The sequence below is a fragment of the Choristoneura fumiferana genome, chromosome 10 (assembly GCF_025370935.1).
Source record: "Choristoneura fumiferana chromosome 10, NRCan_CFum_1, whole genome shotgun sequence".
NCBI lineage: Eukaryota > Metazoa > Arthropoda > Insecta > Lepidoptera > Tortricidae > Choristoneura > Choristoneura fumiferana.
In genome coordinates, this window is record NC_133481.1 from 5442015 (window position 1) to 5467509 (window position 25495).

The 25495-nt window shown below is 36.2% G+C and overlaps 2 protein-coding genes and 1 pseudogene across 2 annotated transcripts in view; 2 read left to right on the forward strand and 1 right to left on the reverse strand.

Moving 5' to 3' along the window:
* Positions 1–220: 220 nt before the first annotated feature.
* Positions 221–1643, reverse strand: LOC141431720 (uncharacterized; annotated as a pseudogene).
* Positions 1622–15204, forward strand: LOC141431721 (uncharacterized). Its single transcript, XM_074092898.1, has 12 exons — positions 1622–1858; positions 3435–4025; positions 4499–4750; positions 5123–5320; positions 5813–5890; positions 7493–7606; positions 8743–8999; positions 9497–9612; positions 11724–11766; positions 12670–12837; positions 13388–13569; positions 14900–15204. The coding sequence occupies exons 1-12, from the start codon at positions 1769–1771 to the stop codon at positions 15202–15204; spliced, it is 2394 nt and encodes a 797-aa protein (XP_073948999.1). The 5' UTR covers positions 1622–1768.
* Positions 15205–15485: 281 nt separating this feature from the next.
* Positions 15486–25495, forward strand: part of LOC141431722 (uncharacterized) — a 13558-nt gene continuing 3548 nt past the window's right edge. The window contains exon 1 of the mRNA XM_074092899.1: positions 15486–16326. Coding sequence (XP_073949000.1) covers positions 15624–16326 — 703 coding nt within the window. The 5' untranslated portion in view covers positions 15486–15623. The remainder of the gene's footprint in view (positions 16327–25495) is intronic.

The window sequence follows — 25495 nt, forward strand, 5'->3', positions numbered from 1 at the left end:
GTAAATCGTAAATATTACGCAAACAACTATTCATAACCGATTCACCACTTTCAACAACATTACAATTTACATACAGAACAAGATCATCAGCAAAAAATAAATGTTTAACAGAACTTGGAATTTTCTTTATGAAGCATACTAAACTAAGTATGAATATAAGAGGAGATAAAACGCAACCTTGAGGAGTACCTTTACTAGAAATTTTAAGTAAGTAAAATTTTCAGTTGTTTGGAGTGCTACACTCCTTCTAAAAGTGATTCCCGGAACAAGTAGAGCATATTTGGGTGGCTTTGCAGGCACCACTTCCATGTCCAAATTTGTAGCACTTGAAGCATTGTAGCACTGGCCTTATATATTCCGAAACAGGCATCCAAATATGTTCATATGTGACATGATCTGGATGAGCAGAAGCCAAAAATGTAACCAGAACAGTTTGCAGTGGTTTGTCAAATCCATCTTGTTGTTTTTTGAAAAATCTTTTGACTCCGAGTATTGTGCATGAAGCTTTTAAATTTACTAGAAGAGATTCCTCACTCAATTCCACAGGAGCTCGAATAATTCCTTGACTTTCAATACTGTCATAGGGTATTTTAGATGTCCAATTGTTTGACTCCATGGGGTCTTTATTTTGTAGAAAGGCATTGGCATCTTTTGCACAGCCAAAGTATACTTTGGTAAAATAGTTCCCGGCAGCTTTTACATATTGAACCCCTTGAACATGTTTTAATGCTTTGTTGATCTTTAGCAAGTCCATCGGCTGTGAGTAGCTTGAATTTATGAGTACCGGGTATTCTTTTTTGGATAGGTCTTCGTAGAGAGCATGGTGGTCTTTGAAGAGACCGCGCTTGTTTTTGATGAAAGTCATTTTAATTTTGCTTCTTTCAACACATTCTGGTGAGATTAATCTTCTTTTAGTTGCATTTTTTATGGGGTGGAGCTGAAGACCTCACCCCGGCATCTTCATCCATTAGTGTAAAACTCACTTATGGAATGTAATTTTTGATAGTCAAAACCAATGAAAAAGTACAAAACAGTACAAAACAAAGGCCGAAAAAGGGCTAAAAACTGAAATTTTCAAAATAGTTTGAAAAAAAGCGCCTATGTAATTTGACGTTCCCGCCCTTTTTTTTCGTCAAAGTATCACGGCAAAGTATAGACAACGTTATTTAGTTCTCTGTATCTCTGTGTTTGTGGTATAGACGCTAAACGTTAGTCCGAAAGATCCGATCCGAGCCGAGCGCAAAAGTGGAGCGAGTGAGTGTGACGGCGTTCACGAGCCGCTCGATCCGGCCGGACTTATTTCTTAAAAATCCAGGACACCCACTTCTGACACCATGTGTTGGGGCGCGGGGAGGATTATATTTTTATTATTTAATATTAAATGGGAGAGAAATTAAACACGTCTTGTGCAGTTCCTTGTCGGTCGTCCATTGACAATATATATATTTTTTTTAATAATCCTCTCTTGGACCATAGACAATATTACAGACATAATTACATTACACGTAATCTAACAAATTCAGTGCAAAATATATGAAGTTAGAGTATGTTTTTACTAAGCAAGCACCTTGAATGATTTTTAATTTGGATAATAATATCATAGAAAACAAACTGACTGAAACTGAGAAACTGACACTACCCATTATTCCTCTTTCAAATGAACGTTTTTTAATGTCTACTGGATTTTGGTAGTTTGTTATTATTAAATAACAGCCTAATTAATCGTCTCTTTTTATCTACACATATACAGTGTGATTATACATGTAAAATGGAAGAGCACGTGCCAGTTCTCATTTCTTCGAAACGTTTGAAACAAGACTTTGATCAATTCCAAAAAATCGTCATTAATTCAGAAAATGTAAGTAACCGTTTAGATTATCAGATCACAACTATGTTCCGTTTTGTGTAGATTTATTTTCTATGAAAAAAACTGGTACTCTAAATCTAAGAAAAACCTCTTAAACGTTTAAAGTACATATAAGTTTAGTATTCAGTATTTATCTATTGCAACAACTTTTACAAAAAAATATAAAAAATGATGCCCTGTTGGGGCGTGGCAATTTTAAAATTAATTACATTAATTAACTTATACATAACATATTATGCTATTTTAACCTCATGTAATTTTTAGGAAGAGGTTTAAGGAACACTTATAAATTAACTTTATGTAAGGTATCTAAATAAACTACATTTATCTAGAAATAACATAAACTTAGAACTTGTGGTATCACAGAATGAATAGATAACAGGACAAGTAATACCTAGTGCAATGAGATCATCTTTAATTACAATAATAATAACAGGATAACTATTTTTCTTTATTCTTCTAAATATTCATTTATACTGTAGTAACATTTCTTTAGTAGTCGTATAATTTTTTTATCTTGTTTCTGATTTTATTTGGGTAGGTAATTTATTGGGGTTTAATCATTATTTTGCAAACTTCACCAATTTTAATTTCATCGAATGTTTGTTCTCGGGTCTTGGATGTTCAATATGTATTTAAGTATGTATTTATCTATATAAGTATGTTTATCCATTGCCTAGTATCCACAGTACAAGTTTTGCTTAGTTTGGGACTATTTATTTATTTATTTATTTATATAGTGCATACATGTAACATAAGCTCTTATAAAGTTAACATGAACCCTGGTAGGGTATAGCAGGTCAATTGGTGTCAAGTGTCCCATGATATTTATTATTATTATTATTATTTATTATCGTATGATCTATTATAATGAGCAAGGAGCAGAATTTTTTCATAGCAAAAATCAGATGTCACGTGGGATTGACCATTGTGTTTTATTGACTGTCTATGTTTAATTGTCAGTTAGCTCAATATGTTTTAGGTAATGAAATTGGACCTGTAATGGGGGAGGCCTTTGTCCTGCAGTGGGACACTATAGGCAACCAAAAAAATTAGACCTGTGTATTTGTTACAATTTAAAATTAAAACCGAAACAGAAATGTTAAACAGTGTAACTGACGATAGATTAACCTTCATTCAAAATAACAGAATCAAAATCTATATCTGTGGTAGGTACTAATCATATTTTCTTCATCTTGTCTGTAGTAACAAAAATTTACATTATTTTCTCTACAATGTCACCATTTAAACCAAGAGAAGTAAGAGAATAACTTAAAATTAAGAGAAGGACTTTATCCATTTGTTAATCGTTTTTCTTTTACGATTAACCATTTTGGTTAATACGGAAACCTAATAAAATAATACTTATGAAAACTCAAGCAACATGAAATGTTACATGTTTTTTTGTAATAAAGAGATGCAAATGGCTTATCAAAGAGGTCAAATTTTACAGGATAATGTTAAAAGTCGGTAACAAGCGAAAAATCGATAACTGGAATAGTAGATAATACACAGTAATAGGACAAGGATAAGTAATTGGACGAAATCTTTACTTTCTGAATTTCAGTTCACTATTGGCCGGGGGCTCCATAACTCCGCTGTCATTCCTTGTTTGTTCCTGTCGAGAGACCATTGTATACTTAAGAAGGTAAAGGATGACTGGATATTAGAAGATTGCAGTTCTTTTGGCATAGAAGTAAATGGAAAAAAACTTGGTAAGGGCCAACGTCACAAGCTATGTCATCAGGACATGATCAAGCTGGAATCCACAAATGAATTTGTTTACAAATTTATTCTGGAAAACTCAGAAACCTATATACCATGTAAACGTCGGAAATTAACTGATGAAAATGAAGATATAATCAACAATATGAGAAAAAAGTTTGAAGAGTCACAGAGCTATGAAATACAACACATTGAGGATAAAATTCAGAATGCGAAACACATGCAAACTACTTCGAAGATATTAAAGGAGCAACTTCAATTAGATCTAAGTAGGAAAGAGCAACAGTTGCACTTTGAGTATGCTGCGCAGATAGAGAAGTTAAAAGGGAAGAAGAATGAGGTGGAGCAGCAGAAGGCGCTGCTTATTGAAGAGAGAGATGCACAGCTGGCGGCTGTCAAGGTGGAGATGGAAGGAAAGATAGCCTCTCTAATGGTAAGTTGGAATACAGAACATTCACTCTTTTCTTCTTAATCATGTTAAAACAAAAAATGGCCAAATTTATTATGTTATAATCCTGTTGTGATAAGGAAAAAGGAAATGAATCAATAAATTATTTATTGACTGTCATGGCTATGAGGAAATGAGTCAATAACCACAAACCTAACTGACACATACCTAAAAATGTTTTGAAGAGTGCAAAAATCTGTTTGAATTTTTTTTTTTTTACTCGTCTCCTTTTTCCTTAACACAACAGGGTTCAATGTGGACCTTTTGGTTGTTCATAAGGTCCAGATTGAACCCTGTTGTTCTTTGGTGTATCCTTCTGCCTGTCCTTCTTTTACAGAGCTCTTATGGCTGAACTGTTGTAGCTACAGTCCTCAAATCAATTATCTAATTAAAATCAATTATGTTGTACCCTATGCTAGACCAATAATAGTTCTAAAATAAATCTTAATATTTTCTAGGAGCAAATAGCAAAACACAATCAAAATGAAACGGAACTAATACAAGAAAATAACTCCTTAAAAGATAAACTGTTAAAAGAAAGAGAAGAATTTCTCTCCGAACTTAACAGGGAGAGTTCCTCCAAGCAGGAGATTATGGAACGTCTGGAAGGCAAGATCCGGGAACAAGAAGAAGTGCGGCTAAAAGAGAAGAAGGAATTGGAGGAGAGTTTGCGGAGAGAAACTGAGCAACTCAGACTTGCTAAAGAAAAGGTATTTTAACTTGCTTATCATATTTTAATAAAATTAAGTTTGGATTCGATCGGACACTTCTTTGTGTCATGATCATGAGCATGAGTTTATGAGACAGTGATCACTGGGCATAACATGTCTCATGTTTTACTTTGTTTATTTTAATAATACATAATTTTATCATATTAATATTATAAATGCGTTAGTTTGATGAATGTGTGCAATATTTAAAAAAAAAATTGAACAAAAAGCACTGTAAGTGCAGTGCGTTTTGTTGTCACAGTCCTCATTTTTACTGCAAAAATTTATTCATGATTTATTCAAATTTTCATTTCTACATTTCATGATTTGTATTTTGATAAAACTGTTAAAAATCCTGATCATGTTCAACAGGAATTAAAAGAGTTGGAGGCAGAAAAGAAAAGGAGAGAAATGGAACTAGAAGAAGAATTGAAGAACATTAAAAATAACCTAGCAAAGCAGATTGAGATACATGAAAATGAAAAGCGAGAAGCAGAGCAACTGTTGAATGAACAAAAAGAACATCTGAAAAAAGTCAATTATGAAGAAAGGGTTAAGATACATCAACTTGTAAGCAGTTTGTTATGTGGTATACATATTTGTTTTCCCAAACTTTTATCTAAACTTAGTAAATATTAAGATTGGTTTTTTGGAATCTTTTTGTATTTTTTATTTCAATTCCAAATTTTTACTTTTACGGTCATCCCGTAAAACCTAAATTGAAAATACAAACTGAAATATAGATGCACAGAAAAACCAGAAAAATAAGACACTGGGAATCGAACCCAGGTCCTCGGTATTCCGTACTGCGTGCTATACCGCTACACCACTGATGAACAACGGTACCGACACGAATTTCCCCTATGCACCTCATATCTCAGCTTGTTTGTTTCTTATTTAGCCACTTAAGCAGTGACGCTAGCGACATCTATGCCGTAGCCCTCATCGAGAAACTTTTTCGGGTCCGATTCCCAGTGATGGTCTTATTTTTCTGGTTTTTCTGTGCATCTATATTTCAGTTTGTATTTTCAATTTAGTAAATATTATTTTATAATGTTACAGATAGAAGAAAGAGGAGAAATTGAAAAGCAACTTGCTCTGGCTCACACTAATGCAGAAACTTCAATACAAAACTTGAAAGTAAGTAATACCACAGAATAAGTAATAGTACAAGTACAGAAGGTTCTCTCTTTTGATGTTGACGAAAGCCGCCATTTTATATACCTACGTAATTTTTATTAGCAAAATCACCGCGCACCACCAAGCAACATTAACCTCTAGTGCTGTGCGCGAAGCACCATTATTACTCAGCACCAACGTTTTGGTTTAGGATAGGGTTGTAAATCAATAAAAAAATAATACTCACATAATAACTTAAGAGTAAATTCGGACAAATACTTAGTTTTCTAGCATTTTTAAATTGACGCGCCTACGATCTCCGACGGTCACAAAATGGATAATTTTACAAGGTCGCGTGCCGAATGCGTCGTCGGCTGCCTCAAAGGTTTTGTACACCCGCATTGGGCATTTGGTAAATCGCGAATTACCTATCTGTTCCTTTGTCGCACTCGCACTTCATATGGTTTCGAACAGAATTGGGTTAGTTAGTGTAATGTTATGTACAGAATAGAAAATAGTAAGAATTTTAGTGTTGCAATTATTATTATTATTTTAGTGTTTAAATTTTCATGAATTTCCAAAAAAAATAAAATTCATGTTCAGATAACATTATGTAGTTTCCATACTGTTTAGTGTGGCTATACATGTACTGTTTCAGCGCGCAAACTGTTCAATTTAAATATATACCTACTCCCCATCCTAAAAATCAAAACCACGCTATTTCATGATAGAAAATCCTCCTCGCACAGTTACACGAAGCGACTAGTTCGAGCGAAACTGCGAGCGTGCATGCCGGGCGGTGCTCATAGCCCTAGTGAGTTAACCCACGCCGGCGTGGGGTGTTTTGATACTTACAGAATCGCACCTATATCGCGGAGTGCGCCTCGCCTGGTAATACAATAATTCATCGAGGAGTCTCAATAGTCTGTATTGCATCAACTGAAACACTAAGCAGTAAGAGTATTATGATTCTATAAAATTGTAATGAGTCCCCGCATTGGATGCTAATTGTTATGATGTGAGAATAAAAGAAAGAAAATGTTAGTGGAAAAAGGTTTTCCAGAAAGAAGATAGAAGTAGAAGGCACCATTAGCAACGCATAAAACAAGTGCTTAGTCTAGAGTGGGGGGATTTTAAGTTATCATTTTGACTTAACTTATATTGTGCCCTCAGAGTTCAAGCTATGACTGTCCCCAGTGTTGTAATATTGAAAATTATATTAGGTATTTAAAGTATTTAGTCATTCAATAATTTTTACTCTATGTAGTATATTTGGCAGTTATTCTTACTCTACAAAGTACAATAGATTCAGAGGCCCTATATTGTCTTCACACACTTGGAATCACAATCGTTTTCACCACTTCTTTCTGTCACACGGTAGTAGGCGGGGGTATGAAAGAGATGATGAATGCGATCGCGAACGTCAGCGCGTAAAGCCGAGTTTTGACTTGCAAGAAAAATCGTGCAAGTTGCATTACATTGTGGCGCTCGATTGACCACTACAAACTCGTTGGCTTTACGGCCTCGCAATGTAATGCAACTTTCACGATTTCTCTTGCAAGTATAAACTCGGCTTTAGACAATACGGCATCAGGGGACTATAGTATTGATCGCATGTTACAGGCACACGTAGAGAAACGCGAGACTGAACTAGCGGCACTGGCGGCCGACCGCATCCAGCAACAGGCCGACCAGTCCAGCGAAGTCATCAGCTCATTGCAGGCACAGCTGGAAAAGGTAAGCATCCCACACGCCCATTAAGATGCCATAATGATGCTTGACGATGTCAGCTGTCTCATTCAATATATATACAGGCTCATTGGTTCTTGAGTACATTCATTTCAAATGGATGTAGTATGTTTGGTTCCATAGCAAAGGAGTGGATACTTTTGTTAGGGCACCAACTGTACAACTCGATTAAAGCAAAAAAGTTCATGTGTTACCTACCCTGTCCGAATAATATTACAAGTTTTACAAAACTGCTAAATTCTGTTGAAAATTTTACGAAAAAAATAATAAGGACAATAAATAACGGGTTACTTGCGGCCGTCTGAGAGGAGGCAATCTTTTCTTTACAGTTCTTAGATCTATCTTTTTAGGGTTCTGTACCCAAAGGATAAATACGGGACCTTATTACTAAGACTTTACTGTCCGTCTGTCCATCATCAGGCTGTATCTCGTGAACCGTATACAGTTGAAATTTTCACAGATGATGTATTTCTGTTGCCGCTATAACAACAAATACTAATAACAGAATAAAATAAATATTTAAGGGGGGCTCCCATACAACAAACGTGATTTTTTGCCATTTTTGTCTAATATCTAATGTTGTAGGTATAGATAATGGTGCGGATAGTACGGAACCCTTCGTGCGCGAGTCCGACTCGCGCTTGGCCGGTTTTCTATGACTCGTCATTTACATTCAAATCAAATGAATGCAATTTAAAGAAAATAATATATCAATTATAACTGGGAAAGGTCTATGGTTGGGCCAATTAAAGGCGGCATTAAATTACTCCATGTGTAAACCTTTTACTCAAGTAATATTTCGATCAATTTACGGTGGGAATTCAGGCTAGTACATACAGTAATAGAGGACTAGAGTTGAACGTGTAACTTTGGCGCTAGAAGCATCTTGTCTACGCCATCAGATTTATATTTATTTCATACGCTACCTTGATCCTCGGACACCATAGCAGTAGGGCTACTACGAAATTTGAAAATCGAAGTTCGCATCGTACCATCCCGCTGACGCTAATATTGTTTAATACGAGAGTGAGAGGGACGGTACGATACGAACTTCGATTTTCGAATTTCGTAGCAGCCCTACTGATCGTATATTTGCGGTTATACCGACCAACCTTTTTTTCTAGGTGCGGGGGCAGTTGCAATCTGTTGAAAGTGAGAAGAACACGCTTCTTGAAAGCATTAGCCACACTGACTCCGCTGGAGAAGGTTGCTCGAAACAAGCGACAGTGGCTGATGTCGAGGAACTCATGGAGAGCGAACTGACCTGCAGCATTTGCTCCGAACTCTTCATCAAAGCCACCACCCTCAATTGTTCGCACACATTCTGCAAGTACTGCATAGATAAGTGGAAGAAAAACAAACGGGAATGCCCTATTTGCAGGTGATTTATCATGCTTAGGAGTACATAAACGGCAAACTTATTTTGTGACATGCACACATTCACTATATCGTCACTACTTAAGATGGGGATATAAAGATATCCCCGTCTTATACTGTTTGTATATATAGTGATTTCGATGAAGCATAGATTAGACAATAAACCTATGATGTGGTTTTTTTGGTTAACTAATGTTACACAACTAACGTTTTGCAACCTGATTAATTTCGCAACTGTTTAATATTTCTGAAACTGTAAATATTTCAGGATTTTTATAAAACTAACCTAACCTAACCTAAAGGGTTGTACACGATGGCCCTGAAATAAATCCTGAAATATTTACAGGTTTAGAGGTTGCGAAACGTTAGTTGCGAAATGAACGGATACCGTTTTTTTACCCAAATCTGCTTGGGCTACCGCCACAAAGATTTAAAAAGACCGTGTCGTGTCTCTGATGAATTACCTAACTAACGGTGTATGAAAACGCTATTTGTTGACAGAACTTCAATAACATCGGAATGTAAGAGCATAGTATTGGACTCCTTGATCGAGAGGATGTCTCAGACGTCAGAAGAAACGAAACAAAAGCGGGAACACATCCTGAAAGCTAGAGAAGGTAGGTTTATGTAGATATAATAGTAATTTAGTTGGCAAATCCACATCATTTTGAAGTCTAGTCCAAATTAAGCTGAAGGATTTTGACTGATCAATATGCGCATATGTTGCCATAATTGAACCAATGCTAATTTTATAGATATTATAAAATCTGGATACCCGTAAGTTGGCTTAACAAAATATGATTTTCGAGCAATAATACCATTGGTTTCTTTTTTACACAAAATATACATATGAATAACCTAAATAACTGCAAACATATTCAGAAAAAAAGCATAAAAAGTATTGCATTTATCCACGCGCCACTGAGTATGTATGTAACTGTTGAAACCAAATGCTTGAATGGCAACTATTTTGCCTGTAAATTTGAAACTTCACATTTGTCTATTTTCCAATCTTTATTGATGTACACTTAGTACTGTAGTTAAAGTTTTATATTTTTTGAACTGAGTTCATCCGCTTACTTGCATTCACAGTGGCAGTGTATACTTGTACATATAAGTACAATGCTATTATCTGCTTTTGTCCTCGTAACCGCAGACCGATTCTGTTAGTGTATTTTATAGTCTATTGTTCAAGGAGATAGATCATTTACTATAATTTAATTTGTGGTTAACCACACCAATGGTATTGTAGTCTCAAGTGGATGAGCTCAGTTCAAAAAATTTATACATTGATCTTTCAACAATGACAACTTATGTGGGAAGTGTATAATATTGTGTCTGGTAGCGTTGTTAACTGTCAAACTACTAATTCGGCAAACTTTGGTCTGTTCGTCAGTCTAGCTTCACCTAAACCTTTTTAGATTTTTCAGCTGATTTGATGCCAAATGGCCTGGGGCTTTCTTGAACCTAAGAAAACGCCAGATTTTTTTCTGTTAACTACTGACTAAACGCACCGTACGGTCAAGGACTTTAATGAGGGTTTTCACAGAGGCGAAATATCGCTAGATGGCGTTAGTATTGTGGGCTCCGTTTGACGTTTGCTCGTGATTGGTTAAATAACTAAATGAGTCCAATCGCAAGCAAACGTCAAACGGACCTCACGATTCTAACGCCATCTAGCGATATTTCGCCTCTGTGAAAACCCTCATTCATGTTTTCACAGTAAACGCCATAGTGACTTCGCATTAATTTACAAACAAGGATTTTCCTTTGAAAAGGTTTGTGTGTACTAGTTTGTAAATAAACCGGTGTCTAAGTAGTGTTTTACTTTTGGGTTCTTCGCTGTTTTTACTATAACCCTTATGCGCCCATTTTATAGGGAGATTCACATGACTGTGACCAACAAGCCATTAGAAATCCTGAATCTATTCTATTCATCAACTTTTACCACCGATGTTTTTAAACATACAAACTTTTTTCTAGCAAATTCTATTCATTTAGATTACGTTTAATTTTTTTGAATAGGTACTTATAGGCATAAGTTAAGACTTATAACCACGGCGAAGTACCAATACTTCCTTACTGAAAGACCTTTGACATGCGATTGATGACCTTAGCACCCTCGAGCTAAAGCTATGTTGCATGTTCGAGATTTATCAGTTAGGAGGTCTTGGTACTTCACCGTCGATAAGTTATTATAGCTATGACAACGCTTAATTCTTGTCGTGTAGCCATCAAATGCACGATAAACTCTTTGAAAATCTCAGCTCTGACATACATAACTTTTGGCGTAATCATTTGTAAAATTATCTGTGAACAATGCAGCTTCAAAAACAACAGTAGGCACGTGAAATTCTTACGTTTACATTATAATTATGGTATATTAACCCTTTTATTTAATTAGTTATAACTAATCATTATTAACGTAAATATATATAATTTTCTTTCGGGTGCTAATGGATTATAAGGTCTTAATTCTGCTTAATAGCAAAAAATACCGTTTATTATAAGTACCATATTAAGTAGTGATTTTTATATCGGGTCTTAAAAATTTCCTTTTTTTATATATGTTGTAAATGTCTAAGACAATTTCGTTTACGTTACAAATATGACTATCCTTCTTACCCCTCTTAATCTGGTGATTATTCAGAAAATTATAATAACTTGCGCGTCCTTTAGATCCGATAAAATCCGTTATAGAGCCTTTATGAAGCTGTATTGTTTGCAGAGCTCGAGGCGGAGCAGTTACAAGCCACTGCGGGGACCAGTCGGTATGCTTGCATTCATTACACCCCTACAACAGTTTGCTATAACGTAGGGCTCTGTAGAGTAACAATTAATTGGTGTAGCACATCGGCCATCGAATTAGGTCACACATTTCGGTGTTCACAAGATATTGGACTGAAAATTCTGAAAAGATGCAAGTGTATGTGTTTAACACATGCCCATCGCTTTAAAAGCGAAATTAAACACACCATGGATGTTACGGAGTTCCGATTCAGTTTCCGTTAAGTCGGAACTTCCGTTTGATATTAAGCATCCGTTTCTGTTTCGGATCCGTTACTTTTTAAACGGAAGTTATGTATATCGGATGTCAATGCTTAGCGCGGCGACTGGACATGAGCGGCATACATCAAAAACATACAGAGGGCTAATTATGTAATGTTTCTGACACTCGCGATCACAATCAAATGACAGTTTTTGTATGCGAAAACTATAATTTGGTTGTGATCGCGAGTTTCAGAAACGTTACGCAATAAACCCTCAGGTTTAGTAGACCTACCCTTAACATCTCGTCCACCTATCACTCAGGCTCCGATTCTGGTTCCGGTTCCGTTTTCGGTTCCGATTCCGTCTAAATTAAAAACATCTGGTTCGGTTTCGGTTCCGATAAAACCACATCCATTACATCCCTGAAACACACACTTACGTCTAGCCTACAGGTAGCTTACAGACGTTCGTGGTGAACTACCGGCAGTTTCAGGTTTTCACATTTGTTCGAAGATTGGCGGAGTCCTTTTAACCACATTTCCATTACGAATTTCATTTGCATTTCACTAAAGTGTTCCTTGTTTTTGAAACGTGAAAATAGTTCCCAATTAGGATCTAAGAAGACAGTAAGGCCTTAGGTTAAAAGATTTTTTTTGTTTTGAAGCAGTGATGATTGTTTGCAGCGGAAGTAGTACAGATGATGACACCGACGACCGCAGCGAGACAGACCACTCGGAGGGGTCGGGGGCGGAGGACGACTACCACGAATACGGCTTCGATGACTACGGCGGCTACGACGACTACGACTATCCCGACCCAGATGGCTACGATGGCTTCGACGAATATGACTAGTGAGTCAACGAGTGGTGTGCAAACAATTACTAGTTAACTTCGATACGTGCATAGTGCTGCGGTGCGCGGTTCTACGGTTACACTTTGTTTCTACTTGACTTGTATCCCAGAACCGCATCGTATTACACTGTCTCCGTATCTCTGTGACACGGTACGATCATCACACACGACGACACATCACACGCGACGGTACAATCTGGCTGCGAATTTCGTTGCTCCGCACACCTTAGCCGCGCGAATTTTTCAAACTACCCGCATCTGATCTTGTTTTGTTATTGTTTTTGCATATAATTTTCTGTCTTTTACTATAGGTAGTGCCATTAGTTGAGGTCGCGCACACAATAATATGCCATGTAATGACAGCGGCGCCGCAGCGGGATTTTGACATTCACACTTTAATTTCAGTCATCAGTTCTTCATGTAGCTGTGTGTGTAATCAACGTAATCATTCAGTTCAACTCTCGTGGCATTACCTATAGGTACCTATCAGCTGTTTCCGAATGTGATTCTAAATGATCATATAACATGTAACGTCTGATGTATCCACAGTGAGTACAGCAGCGTCGACGATTCGAACGGTTACGGTGTCCGCTCCTCCAGCTCGTCCGATTCCGGTAGTGGATCTGACGACAGCGGTGATGCCGCGCGAGCCGCCGCTCGTGCTACCGATGCCTCTGCCGGCGCTGCTGCGCTACGCCGGACCGCAGCAGCCGGTCTACCACGTGGTGAGGGTGAGTCCGGGACAGATTATTAATAATAAATATCATGGGACACTTGACACCAATCGGCCTAGTCCCAAACTAAGCAATCTCTTGGGTGGTTCGGCAGGGGCAACTTCAATGAAGGATTCTTAATTTCTTCAGCAAAAAATATTTATTTTGCTTTACAAGGATTTGTACAAATTTAAAACAAAAAGGTTTGCGGTCTTGTCTCGCTATCAAAAAATTTTTCGCAAGTCACGTAAAAGTGAAAGGCAAAGTAACATTGACACCATCGCGATTGCAGCGCCCTCGTGCGGTTGTCGTCTTGAATGTGTGCGCAGGAGCGTTGGTGTCGCTTGACACCACCAGAGGGTGTCAACAACTATGGATATAGTAGCCAACGGATAAACATATTTTTTTTAATCTAATATTTTAACGAGGCTTTAGTACACCAAATGTGACTATGCGATAAAGATAAATAAATACATCGTCGAATGACAAGCAAAAGTCACTAATTACCACTTAAAGTCAAGAGGGATAATCAAACTTATGCATAGCATCGTAAGGTTAATATTCCACTAATCTTTTTGCTTGTCACCTGACTACATATTTAAATACATATTAAACGTCCAAAACCCGAGAACAAACATTCGTATTATTCATACAAATATCTGTCCCGACCGGGAATCGAACCTGGGACCTCAAGCTTCGTAGTCAGGTTTTCTAACCATTTGGCCTTCCGGTCGTCGATGAAGACGTAATGCCGTTTCTAGAACAGTACAGGCAAGGGTCGGATCCTGGGGGTCATGGAACTCAATGATTTTAATAAAGTAATATCATTCTGCGACAAAAGCAGATAATTTATTTTGTTGTTTTTTTTACCTTTTGAACGCCACAGTCGGCAACATACGACAGTTGAAAATCGTGGCATATGCGTCACGTCGGTATTGCGTGGCGCTTATGGCCCGATTATCAGGCATTTTTTTGTCGTGTGTTGCCGACTACGGCGTTCAAAAGTTATAGTGTGAGACTACGTCACACTCCCTTATATGTTTAGCGTAAGGTATATATGTAACATGCACTAAGTAAATGAGAGCTGTTATTAAACGCGTGTATTGGAAACAACTCGTCTTATCTGTTACTACCCGATTCCCACATCATATGGCGATCCTTGCCAGTGGTTGCGCAGAATTGGGTTTTAATAGAAAATGCACAATTAAAAATTAAATGTTAAAATGTGCGTGCGAGATAATTCTCGAGAAATGCAGGAATTGGAGGACTTTTGCGTAAAAGTGGGATATTACTCGCTATTAGCTTTTGGCGTGTTACTGGCGGTGGTCGTGCTGTTCGCGCTGTGCAGAGTTATTCGAAACCTCAACTAAAGCAACGATGGGCTCATCCCAGGCGAAGGAAGAAGTTATTGTGGCGCAGAATGCGGCTGGCGGTACCAATAATGCAGACCTGAAGGACATTGGTAACCATATCTCCAACAATAACATTATTCTGACAGTGGTGCTGATCATCTTGTGTATTTTTGGACTGGCGATGGTGTATCGCATGTATCGCAAATGTCACCAAAGGTGGATTCAGCAGGAGATCAACAGCGGCGTCTTGGAGCGTCTACGTAATCGTGCGTCTCTGCGTAAAACAGAAGCAGTGGTGTGAACAATAAATCGCGTGCGCGTAAAGTGTCGTATAAATGTTTGTGAGTGTGCGGAAATGCGAAGGGATATTTTGTAAGTAAACCGGTATTTACCTACCCGGACTTTGGTAAGAACTTTAAATATAGAGTGTTATTTTACTAGAATAGTAAATGGTTACTAGAACATGTATAACTATTACTACTATATAAACATATTTTAATGGAAAATATTTTAAATAAAACATATACGGAACTTTCAGCAATAAGGGAATATCTTGTGAAAGTAGGTCCTACTAGACGCAAAGCTAGAGGTCAATCGGTATGCAGTAGGTTAGAGAATGCTGCACTGATATATAATAATTTTCAGTCGCAAATAAATACAATTCATGACAAAATAGAGAAAGGTTTTATTAAAAGGGCAGACGCAGCTGAAATTTTGTCCATGACAGAAGACATACAAGACATATATAAGAATATAAATAAGTTAGTTACTTTTGATGTTGATGAATCCAGTTCCTTTGAGGTAGAAAAAATGGAGTTCGATTTGAAAACGGCCGTATCTCTTCTACCAACTATGACCGGTGACGAGAATGTTACCAAACAATTAATTTCTAGTATCGAAATGTACGATACAATGCTAAAAGACTCTGCCAAAACGACACTAATTAATTTCATTTTGAAGACGAGGCTTTCTGAAAATGCTAAGGTCAGGTTATCTACCAGTTATTCGACGGTAACAAGTTTGATTTCAGATATGCGAAAACATTTGCTCAGCCAAAAATCCGACACTGCGCTGCAAGCCCAGCTACTGAGAGCTCGACAAGACAACAAGTCCATTGAGGAATTCGGTAATCAAATTGAGACCTTATTTTCAGAGCTGACAATTTCACAATCCAACGGAGAATCCACAAAATTCGAGATATTGAAACCAATTAATGAAAAGCTTGCTATTAAGCGATTCTCGGATGGATTGCGAAATTCCAGATTGAGCACAATTGTGGCAGCGAGAAATTATAATTCGCTAAAAGACGCCATACGTGGCGCTATAGACGAGGAGCTATCGAATCAAGATCCAAATTTATCGGTTTTAAATTTCCATCGTCATGGAGGATCCTACCGGGGCCATAACAATTTTAGAGGTCGTGGTATGCAGTGGAACAATAGGCGCGGTCAGGGACTTAATAGCCCCAGAAACAACAACCCAAACTATCGTGGGTCAATTCAGGCAAACCCAAGGCAAAACACTAGTTATGGTTATACATCACGTGGTAGGAACGTAGGCCATAATTCTCGCTATTTCAGAAGTACAAAGTACAACGGACGTCAACCTAATATTAATATGGCACAAGTAAACATCGATTCCAATTCGAATTCCAATGCCATATCAGACAATTCCATATTAGACGGACGATCGACTGATCAGTTTTTTCTTGCATGACTGCATTTGTTATTGTAACAATATCAGTACAACCAAATTAAGCGTTAGCAACGTGTCGTTAGATTGGCTTATTGACACGGGTGCATCTATATGTGCCGTGAAACATGAGACGTTGGCGCACTTACATATAAATTATAAGCCCGAAGTGATAGAAATAAAAGGTATTGGTGGCAGTATTTTTTCGGAAGGATCCGTTTACTTAAAATTAGAAATTGGCCAACATAGTTTTTTACATAAATTTTACGTGTTTAAAAATATGCCTTGTAGAGCAGACGGCATTATAGGACAAGATTTTATGTGTAAATTTAAATGTAATTTGAATTACGAGAAAAATACGTTTACTTTAAATACGGCGCATGACTCGGTCGTGCTACCTTTGCAGTTGGGAAGTATAGGTAGTAACAGTTATTTAACTCTACCACCTAGGACTGAATCAATACACTTTATTTCGACGGGATTAGTAGACGACTTATTAGTTCGAGCAAAAGAGTTATGTAAAGGTGTGTTTTTAGCAAGTGTAATTGTAACGCCAGAAAATGGGAAAATACCAATAAAAATTTTAAATACCAGAGATGAGGAAGTGCGACTTAGCTTTTTTACGCCGGAACTTAGTTCTTTACACGATTATTTAATTTGTACATTTGAGAAACCAGGTGTGAATGCGGAAAGAGTAAAAAACCTCTTTTCATTGCTAAATTTAGATCATTTAAATGACGAAGAGAAAATGTCCATTAAAAGTTTATGTGCAAAATTTTCCGATATATTTTGTTTGCCAAATGATAAGCTAGGAGTCAGTAATATTTATGAAACGGCAATTCATCTAAAAAATGACGCAGTGCCAGTATATACCAAGCCGTACCGCCTTCCGAAATCTCAAAATGAGGAGATTAAAAAACAGATCGCCAAAATGTTGCAGGACGACATTATTGAGGAAACTCAAAGCGAGTGGTCGTCCCCTCTTCTTTTAGTTCCAAAAAAGTCAAATAGCACTGGTGAAAAGCAATGGAGAGTAGTTATAGATTACAGAAAATTGAATGAAAGATTGAAGGATGACAAGTTCCCTCTTCCAAACATAACCGATATTTTAGACTCATTATCAGGGTCCATGTATTATTCACATTTAGATTTAAGTCAAGGGTACTATCAGTTGTCCTTGACCCCAGAGAGTCGGCAATATACAGCCTTCACTAGTGATAAACAGTACCAAATGAAAAGATTGCCTATGGGTTTAAAAATCAGCCCTAGTACTTTCAGTAGAGCCATGACTGTTGCGTTATCAGGATTGACAAATGAAAAATGTTTAGTTTATTTAGATGATTTGGTTTGTTTTGGTCGTAATCTTGAAGGTCATAACAAAAATTTATTAGATATTTTTGCTAGATTACGAAAAGTTAACTTAAAATTAAATCCAGGGAAATGTCAATTTTTGAAAAAAGAGCTTTTATATTTAGGACACGTTATCTCAGAGAAAGGTGTTCAGCCTGATCCAGCCAAAACCAGTATCTTACAAAATTATCCCCGACCTACAAACAGTGATGAAGTAAAAAGATTTGTCGCATTTTCAAATTATTACCGAAAATTCATACCACAATTTGCACATATTACAATACCATTAAATAAGTTAACTCGGAAAAGCGCGATATTTCAATGGACCAACGAATGTGAAAAATCCTTTTTACAACTTAAGAAATTATTAACAAATCCCCCTATTCTACAATATCCCGATTTTTCACAAGAAAATGAATTTATTTTGCATACTGACGCTTCAGGCCTGGCCATAGGGTCAATGCTATGTAACAAAAATGATATGCCGATAGCGTATGCAAGCCGTTCTCTGAATAAGGCAGAATTAAATTACCCGACCATTGAAAAAGAATTGTTGTCAATAGTGTGGTCAGTGAAATATTTTAGGCCTTATTTATTCGGAAAAACATTTAAAATTATGACTGATCACAGACCCTTAATTTATTTATTCAATATGAATAATCCGTCGAGTCGTTTGCTAAAGTTTCGATTATCTTTGGAAGAGTACGATTACAAGGTTGAGTATGTAAAAGGAGCGAATAATGTGGCGGCCGACGCATTATCTCGCATTGTGTTGACATCGCAAGATTTGAAAGAAATGAATGCACACGTCGTAAGCGTGATGACTAGAAGCATGCATAAAAGGTATAACACTCAGGCGAACAATTCTTCGGTCGATAAGTCTTGCACCAACAATTGGTCTGATCAGCCAAAAGTTGTGGAAGTTCTTAAAAAACCAAAAATTGTACGGAGTTAATATTTTCGAAAGAAATGTACAACAAATTTAAGAATAGCGGACACAGATGTATGAATGGTCTAATCTATGTAGAAAATGAATTAAAAGTTATAATTAATCCTACATCTCGAGCATGTTCGACGCGAGACGTCTTCGTGAGGGATTTAGGAACATTTTGCGCAAAAATAAAGGTTGATGAGATATATGTAATAAAGAATAGTGATAATATAATATTTATAGAGTGGATAAAAAGTGAGATAAAGAATAATCGTAACTGGCCAGGACCAAGGTTGTGTGTCATAAGAGGAGTTGTTAAAGTAGACAATGACGATGACAAAAGAGTAATCATCAATGACTTTCATATACTTCCCACAAGTGGGCATGCGGGCGTACGACGCATGATCAACAATATAAAGCGGTACTATTTTTGGCCAAAAATAGAAGAGGACGTAAGAAGGTTCGTAAAGAGGTGCAACAAATGTCAAAAACAAAAGCACTCTTTACCGACAAAAGAGCCTATGGCATTAACGACTACAGCGAAGTCAGCATTAGATAAAATATTTTTAGACATAGTTGGGCCCTTAGTTAAGGATTATTATAATAATACATATATTTTAACAGTACAATGTGAGCTGAGTAAATATGTGGAAGCGTATCCGTTAGAGTCAAAAGAAAGCGCATCAGTAGCAAAATGTTTCGTTCAAAATTTTATACTACGATATGGCGTGCCGAGAGAAATTGCAAGTGATAAAGGAACTGAATTCATCTCATCCATAATGACACAAGTCTGTAAATTATTGCAAATTAATCAAATTTCATCTTCTGCTTATCACCATCAGAGTGTGGGTTCGTTAGAAAATACCCATAAATCATTAAACGCATTTTTACGCATCCAAACTGATAATAATCCGAGGTACTGGAGTACGTGGGTGCCATTTTGGGTATTTTCTTACAATACTACAGTTCATACGGAAACAAAATATACACCTTTCGAACTAGTGTTTGGGAAAAAATGTCAATTACCAAGTAACCTTCTTTGTAATACAGTAGAACCATTATACAATAGTGATAACTATGCAGCTGAGTTGAAGTTCCGATTACAACAATCACATGTCGACGCTAGGAATAATTTACTGGATAGCAAGCACAAAAGAAAAATTATGTACGATAGATATGTAAATCCTATCATTTATAAAAAGGATGATTTGATTCTTGTCAAAAATGAAACCGGAAATAAATTTTCGGATGTTTACTTAGGTCCTTTTACTGTTTTAGAAGATGTAGAACCTAATGTTAAGATTTTGAAAAATGGAAAGGAGGAAATTATTCATAAGAACAGGACAAAAATGTACTTTTGTTAAAAACAATAATAATCATAGACCTTATTACTATATTTTTTAATTACAGTGTTAAATAAAATAAAATAAAAAATGTACTTAAGTAATTTTTTTTTTCAAATTGCCAGGGGAGGTATAGTGTGAGACTACGTCACACTCCCTTATATGTTTAGCGTAAGGTATATATGTAACATGCACTAAGTAAATGAGAGCTGTTATTAAACGCGTGTATTGGAAACAACTCGTCTTATCTGTTACTACCCGATTCCCACATCATATCTCAGTGCTTCTGATTTTTGAAGTCAAGCACCGAAATTGTCTCATGATAATACCAACATGGCATATTACAAGTTATTTCAACGCATAGAGATACAACCTGTAAAGACGAGATATTCTAAATTTCATAATTCCCTTCATTGGAAAGTAAAATTGAGTGCATCTTATGAGCAAAAGAATTAACATTTTCTTCACAACGTTTATAGATTACAGATATTATTGAATAAAAATGTGACCCTAAATAAAACACAAGAACCTCACTGTTGCATACTGGCCGATTTGTCTATGACTAGTTTCTGTATCCTGTCTGGACTCTTATGTCATGGCTTTCTTCTTGACATTAATGTGCAAGGACACTTATAACTGCACAATTCCAAACTCTCTATCAATGACAAATAGGCAAGACAGAAATTTAAGTCAGAGACTGGAGATGATAAGCAGAGTATACAGGATAGGAGATGAAATAATATTAATACAGGAAACAAATAATATAATGCGATACAATAATAGAGCCAATTAGTGCATTAAGAGCGCGCAAACATTTTGTCCCAACTCGTCATGGCGCGATCTCGTTCCCGCGGCCCGTGTTTCGCCCGCACACTACAACGTTTTGCTGTGTGCGTACGATGCGAGCGTTGCCGAAACATTAAACACATCTTGATCGTTGTACATTTTCCGTCGTAGTAAAATTAAGAAAAAAATTGTTGCGATATAAATGTTTTTATTCCTTAACTTAATTTATTTTATTACTCACAAGCTTTTTACTTATCTTGCCTGTTAGTATGTAGTTATTAGTAGGTATGGATAAAATTTTGGAAGCTAAACTTGACTAAATATGCGTTTCAGATTAAGTTAAAATTTTACATACGTGTGTAAATCAAATGACAATGCAGTATATTATTATGATTTATGAAGCCTGATCTGATGATGGAGCTGGAAGGTGGCCGTAGGAACTCTGTAATAAATCTATATAACCACATCGACTTTGGGCTCGTTTGATTCGTCTTGACAAGTACTTTGGCCTAGATGGCAACAACATATAAAAATTACAGTCAGTAAAAAAAGCTGGCATAAAAATTTAATTTTTCAGTGCGCGCAAATATTTAGTTTCAATGTTTCTCACGCATATGATGGTATACCTACTGTGTGAGGGCAGTAATACTTAGTAAATAAATGAATATTTCATCATCATTGCTCATAATTATTTTCATCTAATACCTTTAAACGAGAAATTCCGAAATCCCCGATATATATATATATATATATATTTCGGCGATAATGTGTGTATTAAATATTGTATGAATTTTACATAATTAGGCCTTAAAACACTCGTGTGATGCTATAGCGATATTCACTTCGCTGCTATCGTTAACCCACACTATGGTTTCAAGACCCCTCTTTATGTAACAATTGCATAAAATACTATTAGTAGATTAAAGGAATAAAGCACTTTATTATCTCATGGGTACGGTATTGAATCCTGAGCGTAACGAAGGACTCCAGATTTAACTCCCGAGCGCAGCGAGGGTGTCGTGCGTTAACTCCCGAGCGAAGCGAGGGTTTTAAGATGGAGTCGACTTCTCTGGGAGTAGATTATTAACAATGCGTAAGGCGTCTAATTTAATGGACTACGGAGTCCAATGACATTTTAGTAACAGGAATTTCATTAGCTATCGTACATGTTCGAGACAGTCTATCAAAACTGAGTAGTATCCTGGAATGTTTAATAAACAATAATCTTCATTTTATATGATTTCACTTGGTACGTACCTAATGAAATACTGTGCAAACTAGACAAAAGTATTATTACTGAATAAAATTGTGGCAAATCTATTTTTTTTTAAGTTGAAAATGCATCATACATTTTACATATTGGGACTTATAGAAATCTCATGATTAGTATATTCGACATTTCAGCCTGTTCTATTTCCGTCTGAAATAAATGCAATCTTAAAATCAAGAAAGTAATGTTATCATAAATCCGAATTGAATTAAGTTAAACACAAAAACGTATTTATTATTGATCCTGAATGTACAGTAATGGGAATTAGTATTGGTAAATAACCTTTTAATGGTAGTATAGTACCTGATAAAAAATGCTATCTTAAAACAAAAACAGTAATTTTACAGTAACCTTAATTCCGATTGGGGTGAATTTAACAAAAAATATATTTATGGAACTATATTCTATCTTGGATTTACAGTAATGGTAATTAATAATGATGAATAACCTTTTCTAAGCAGCTCATACTGTGTTAACAGTACTGTGTTTTTTCATCCCAAATGATTTTCGTTTATTGCCCATATAAGATTTTTAGTGTACAACAATACTTTTATATCATACTCACTATCATACTAACAAACATACTAACAGGGCAAGTTAAATAAAAGCTTTAATGACTTTAAGTTACATTTTTTTTTTTAATACAATATTTTTTTGCTGACTGTACTTTTGTCCCTGGTTACCACCTAGGACTCGTCAAGACAAATCGAATGAGTCCAAATTCGATGGGGTTATGTCGTTTTATTACAGAGTTCTTGTGGTTACCTTCCAGCTCCTCTCAGATCAGCTTCATGTCATAATAAGATTATTACATTGTCATTTTATTCACACATGCACGCAGTGTCATCTCAATCAAAAATCGGGAAGTGGGGTCAAATTTAGTTAATACTTACACACTACATACTAACATACATACTAATATGGCAAGTTAAATAAATGCTTGTGAAATGTAAATGCATCTACCCGTATTAGTTGAGTGAAAATTGCGAAAAATTTTAAACCTTAATTTAACATGTAAATTACTTATCAAGTATCAAGCAGTTGCGGACACGCTATAACTATCGGGTGTTTGCAGTAAAGGTTGTTAACCTTGCGGAGAGCGCAGAGCGATACGTCCGTTCCTTGCGAGAGCCGGCGCTTTCTGAGTCGTAACTATTAACGCGCGCGGTTATATAATCGATTTAGGACCCAAGTTTAGAAAATTGTCAAAATTAAATGAGCTATTATTATGCGCTGAAAAAAATATTACAGACTAAACATTTCCTGTAGATTTATAATAAAATTGTTTTATTGGCAAAATACATCACACAAATGAGATAAAAAATGATTAAGTAGACCGATTTAGACCTTTTGAAGAATGGTATTTGAATAATAATAACTAATATTTTGATACATATGATGACCCTATGTCTTAAAGACTATTTTCCTATTATAAAATACTAAAGTTACACTGTTTGTGGTGGGTTATAATGGAAATATTTCACATGAAAGACAGCTCTGACGCGTATTTTTGTAAAACCTCACTAACAAAATAATTTGGCAAAAAAAAATCGCTGACGGAAATAAATGGAAATCACCGCTATACATCAGAGTAAGAGTTTATCTATATGTTACATTAGTTTTTCCTTAAAAAACGTAAGCATTTAGACATTAATAAGGCATTTGAAAAACCTCAAAATCGCTGAATGGGCAATTTTTCGTTTGCACGCTCTTAAAGATGTCTGATCTTGCTCATCAATTTCGCCTCTTGATGCCTGACTTCCCAAATTTTCGGGATCATGTAGAAGGGTTGGTACATGAATTATAAGTAAAAGTACCCAAAGATTACAGAATTGTTCAGATACATATCAGGATTCTCATCCATTGAGGTGGTATTAACTTGTTTTGGATCATTCAAGCATTGGGGTCATCCTTTTGTGAATTATGTTGAAGGGCTCCGTAAATTGAATGAACAAGTCAACATGAAAAAAGACATAGATACAGAATATGCTGACAAGTTATGAAGCGATTTGGCATATCTGGTATTAGATGAACAGTTCAAGAAGACAAAGAAATGGTCAGTACCTAAATAAGAAAGAGATCCCAGATAAACATCCATTTAAAGAACTCATAGATAAAGAGACCTGGCCCACACCAAAACAAATAAAAGACTTCGGAGAGAACTGGAATAAACTACCATTACCAAAATGTTTTCAAATACCGGACTTTATTGATCCAGCCCTTATTTATTCAGACAAGAGTCACTCGATGCCACGTTCAGAAGTTTTAAATTGGATAAAAAAGAATCCAAATTCACCTATTCCTTTCAAGAAAGTGCTAAAAACATTATTAGAGACACCTGCAACAAATTGGAAAGAAAAGTCCTTTTCAGTTCACTTGGTTTATTCAGGAAGAAAGCCATGACAGAGTCCAGAAAGGATACAGAAACTAGTCATAGACAAATCGGCCAGTATGCAACACTCACAAAAACCATATTCCCACAACACTCCCTTCTTTAAAACAAAAAACGGATTTCACCAACTCACAAGCAACAAAGGCCTCATTTACCAAATTCAAGTTTTACCTATATCATTAGAAGCACATGAATGAAACAGTGAATATTTGTTTGGGTCTGAATGGTAAACAAAAGTATGCGAAACAAATTAAAACGAAATCTCGACGTAATACAAATGCATATCGCTAATATTCGCAAAAATTATCACCAATCTCAAAGGTGGCTTTATTATATACGATGGGCGTTCAGCGAAGCGAACCGGAACCGGACGAGTTAAAAAGGTTATGATTACCTATAAACAGGAGAATATGATGTACTCTTACTTCACGTGGACCAATACATTTTCAATTTGAATTGATGAGCAAGCAACAAGGATTGCCCGGTAAATAAATGCTATTAATGTGGCGGCTGAAGAATATATACAAAACGCAAATCAGACAATAAACAAATTACAAAACGATTTTTCACGTTTTTTACCGCTCCAAAAAAAAACAAAATACCAATTATTATTATTGACAGGGGTGTAGTTAATGTACGTCTTGCTAATGCACGCTAAATAATGCACGGCCTGATAATCCGTGTCTATGTGAACGAATTATCATGTCGTGCATTATCACCCCGTACCGAACTAGCAGGGAACCAATAATGGGGTGTAGTTATTGTACGACCTGGACAATGCTCGCTCGACCGATTTTGTACGACCTGATAATTCAATCACATGTCACC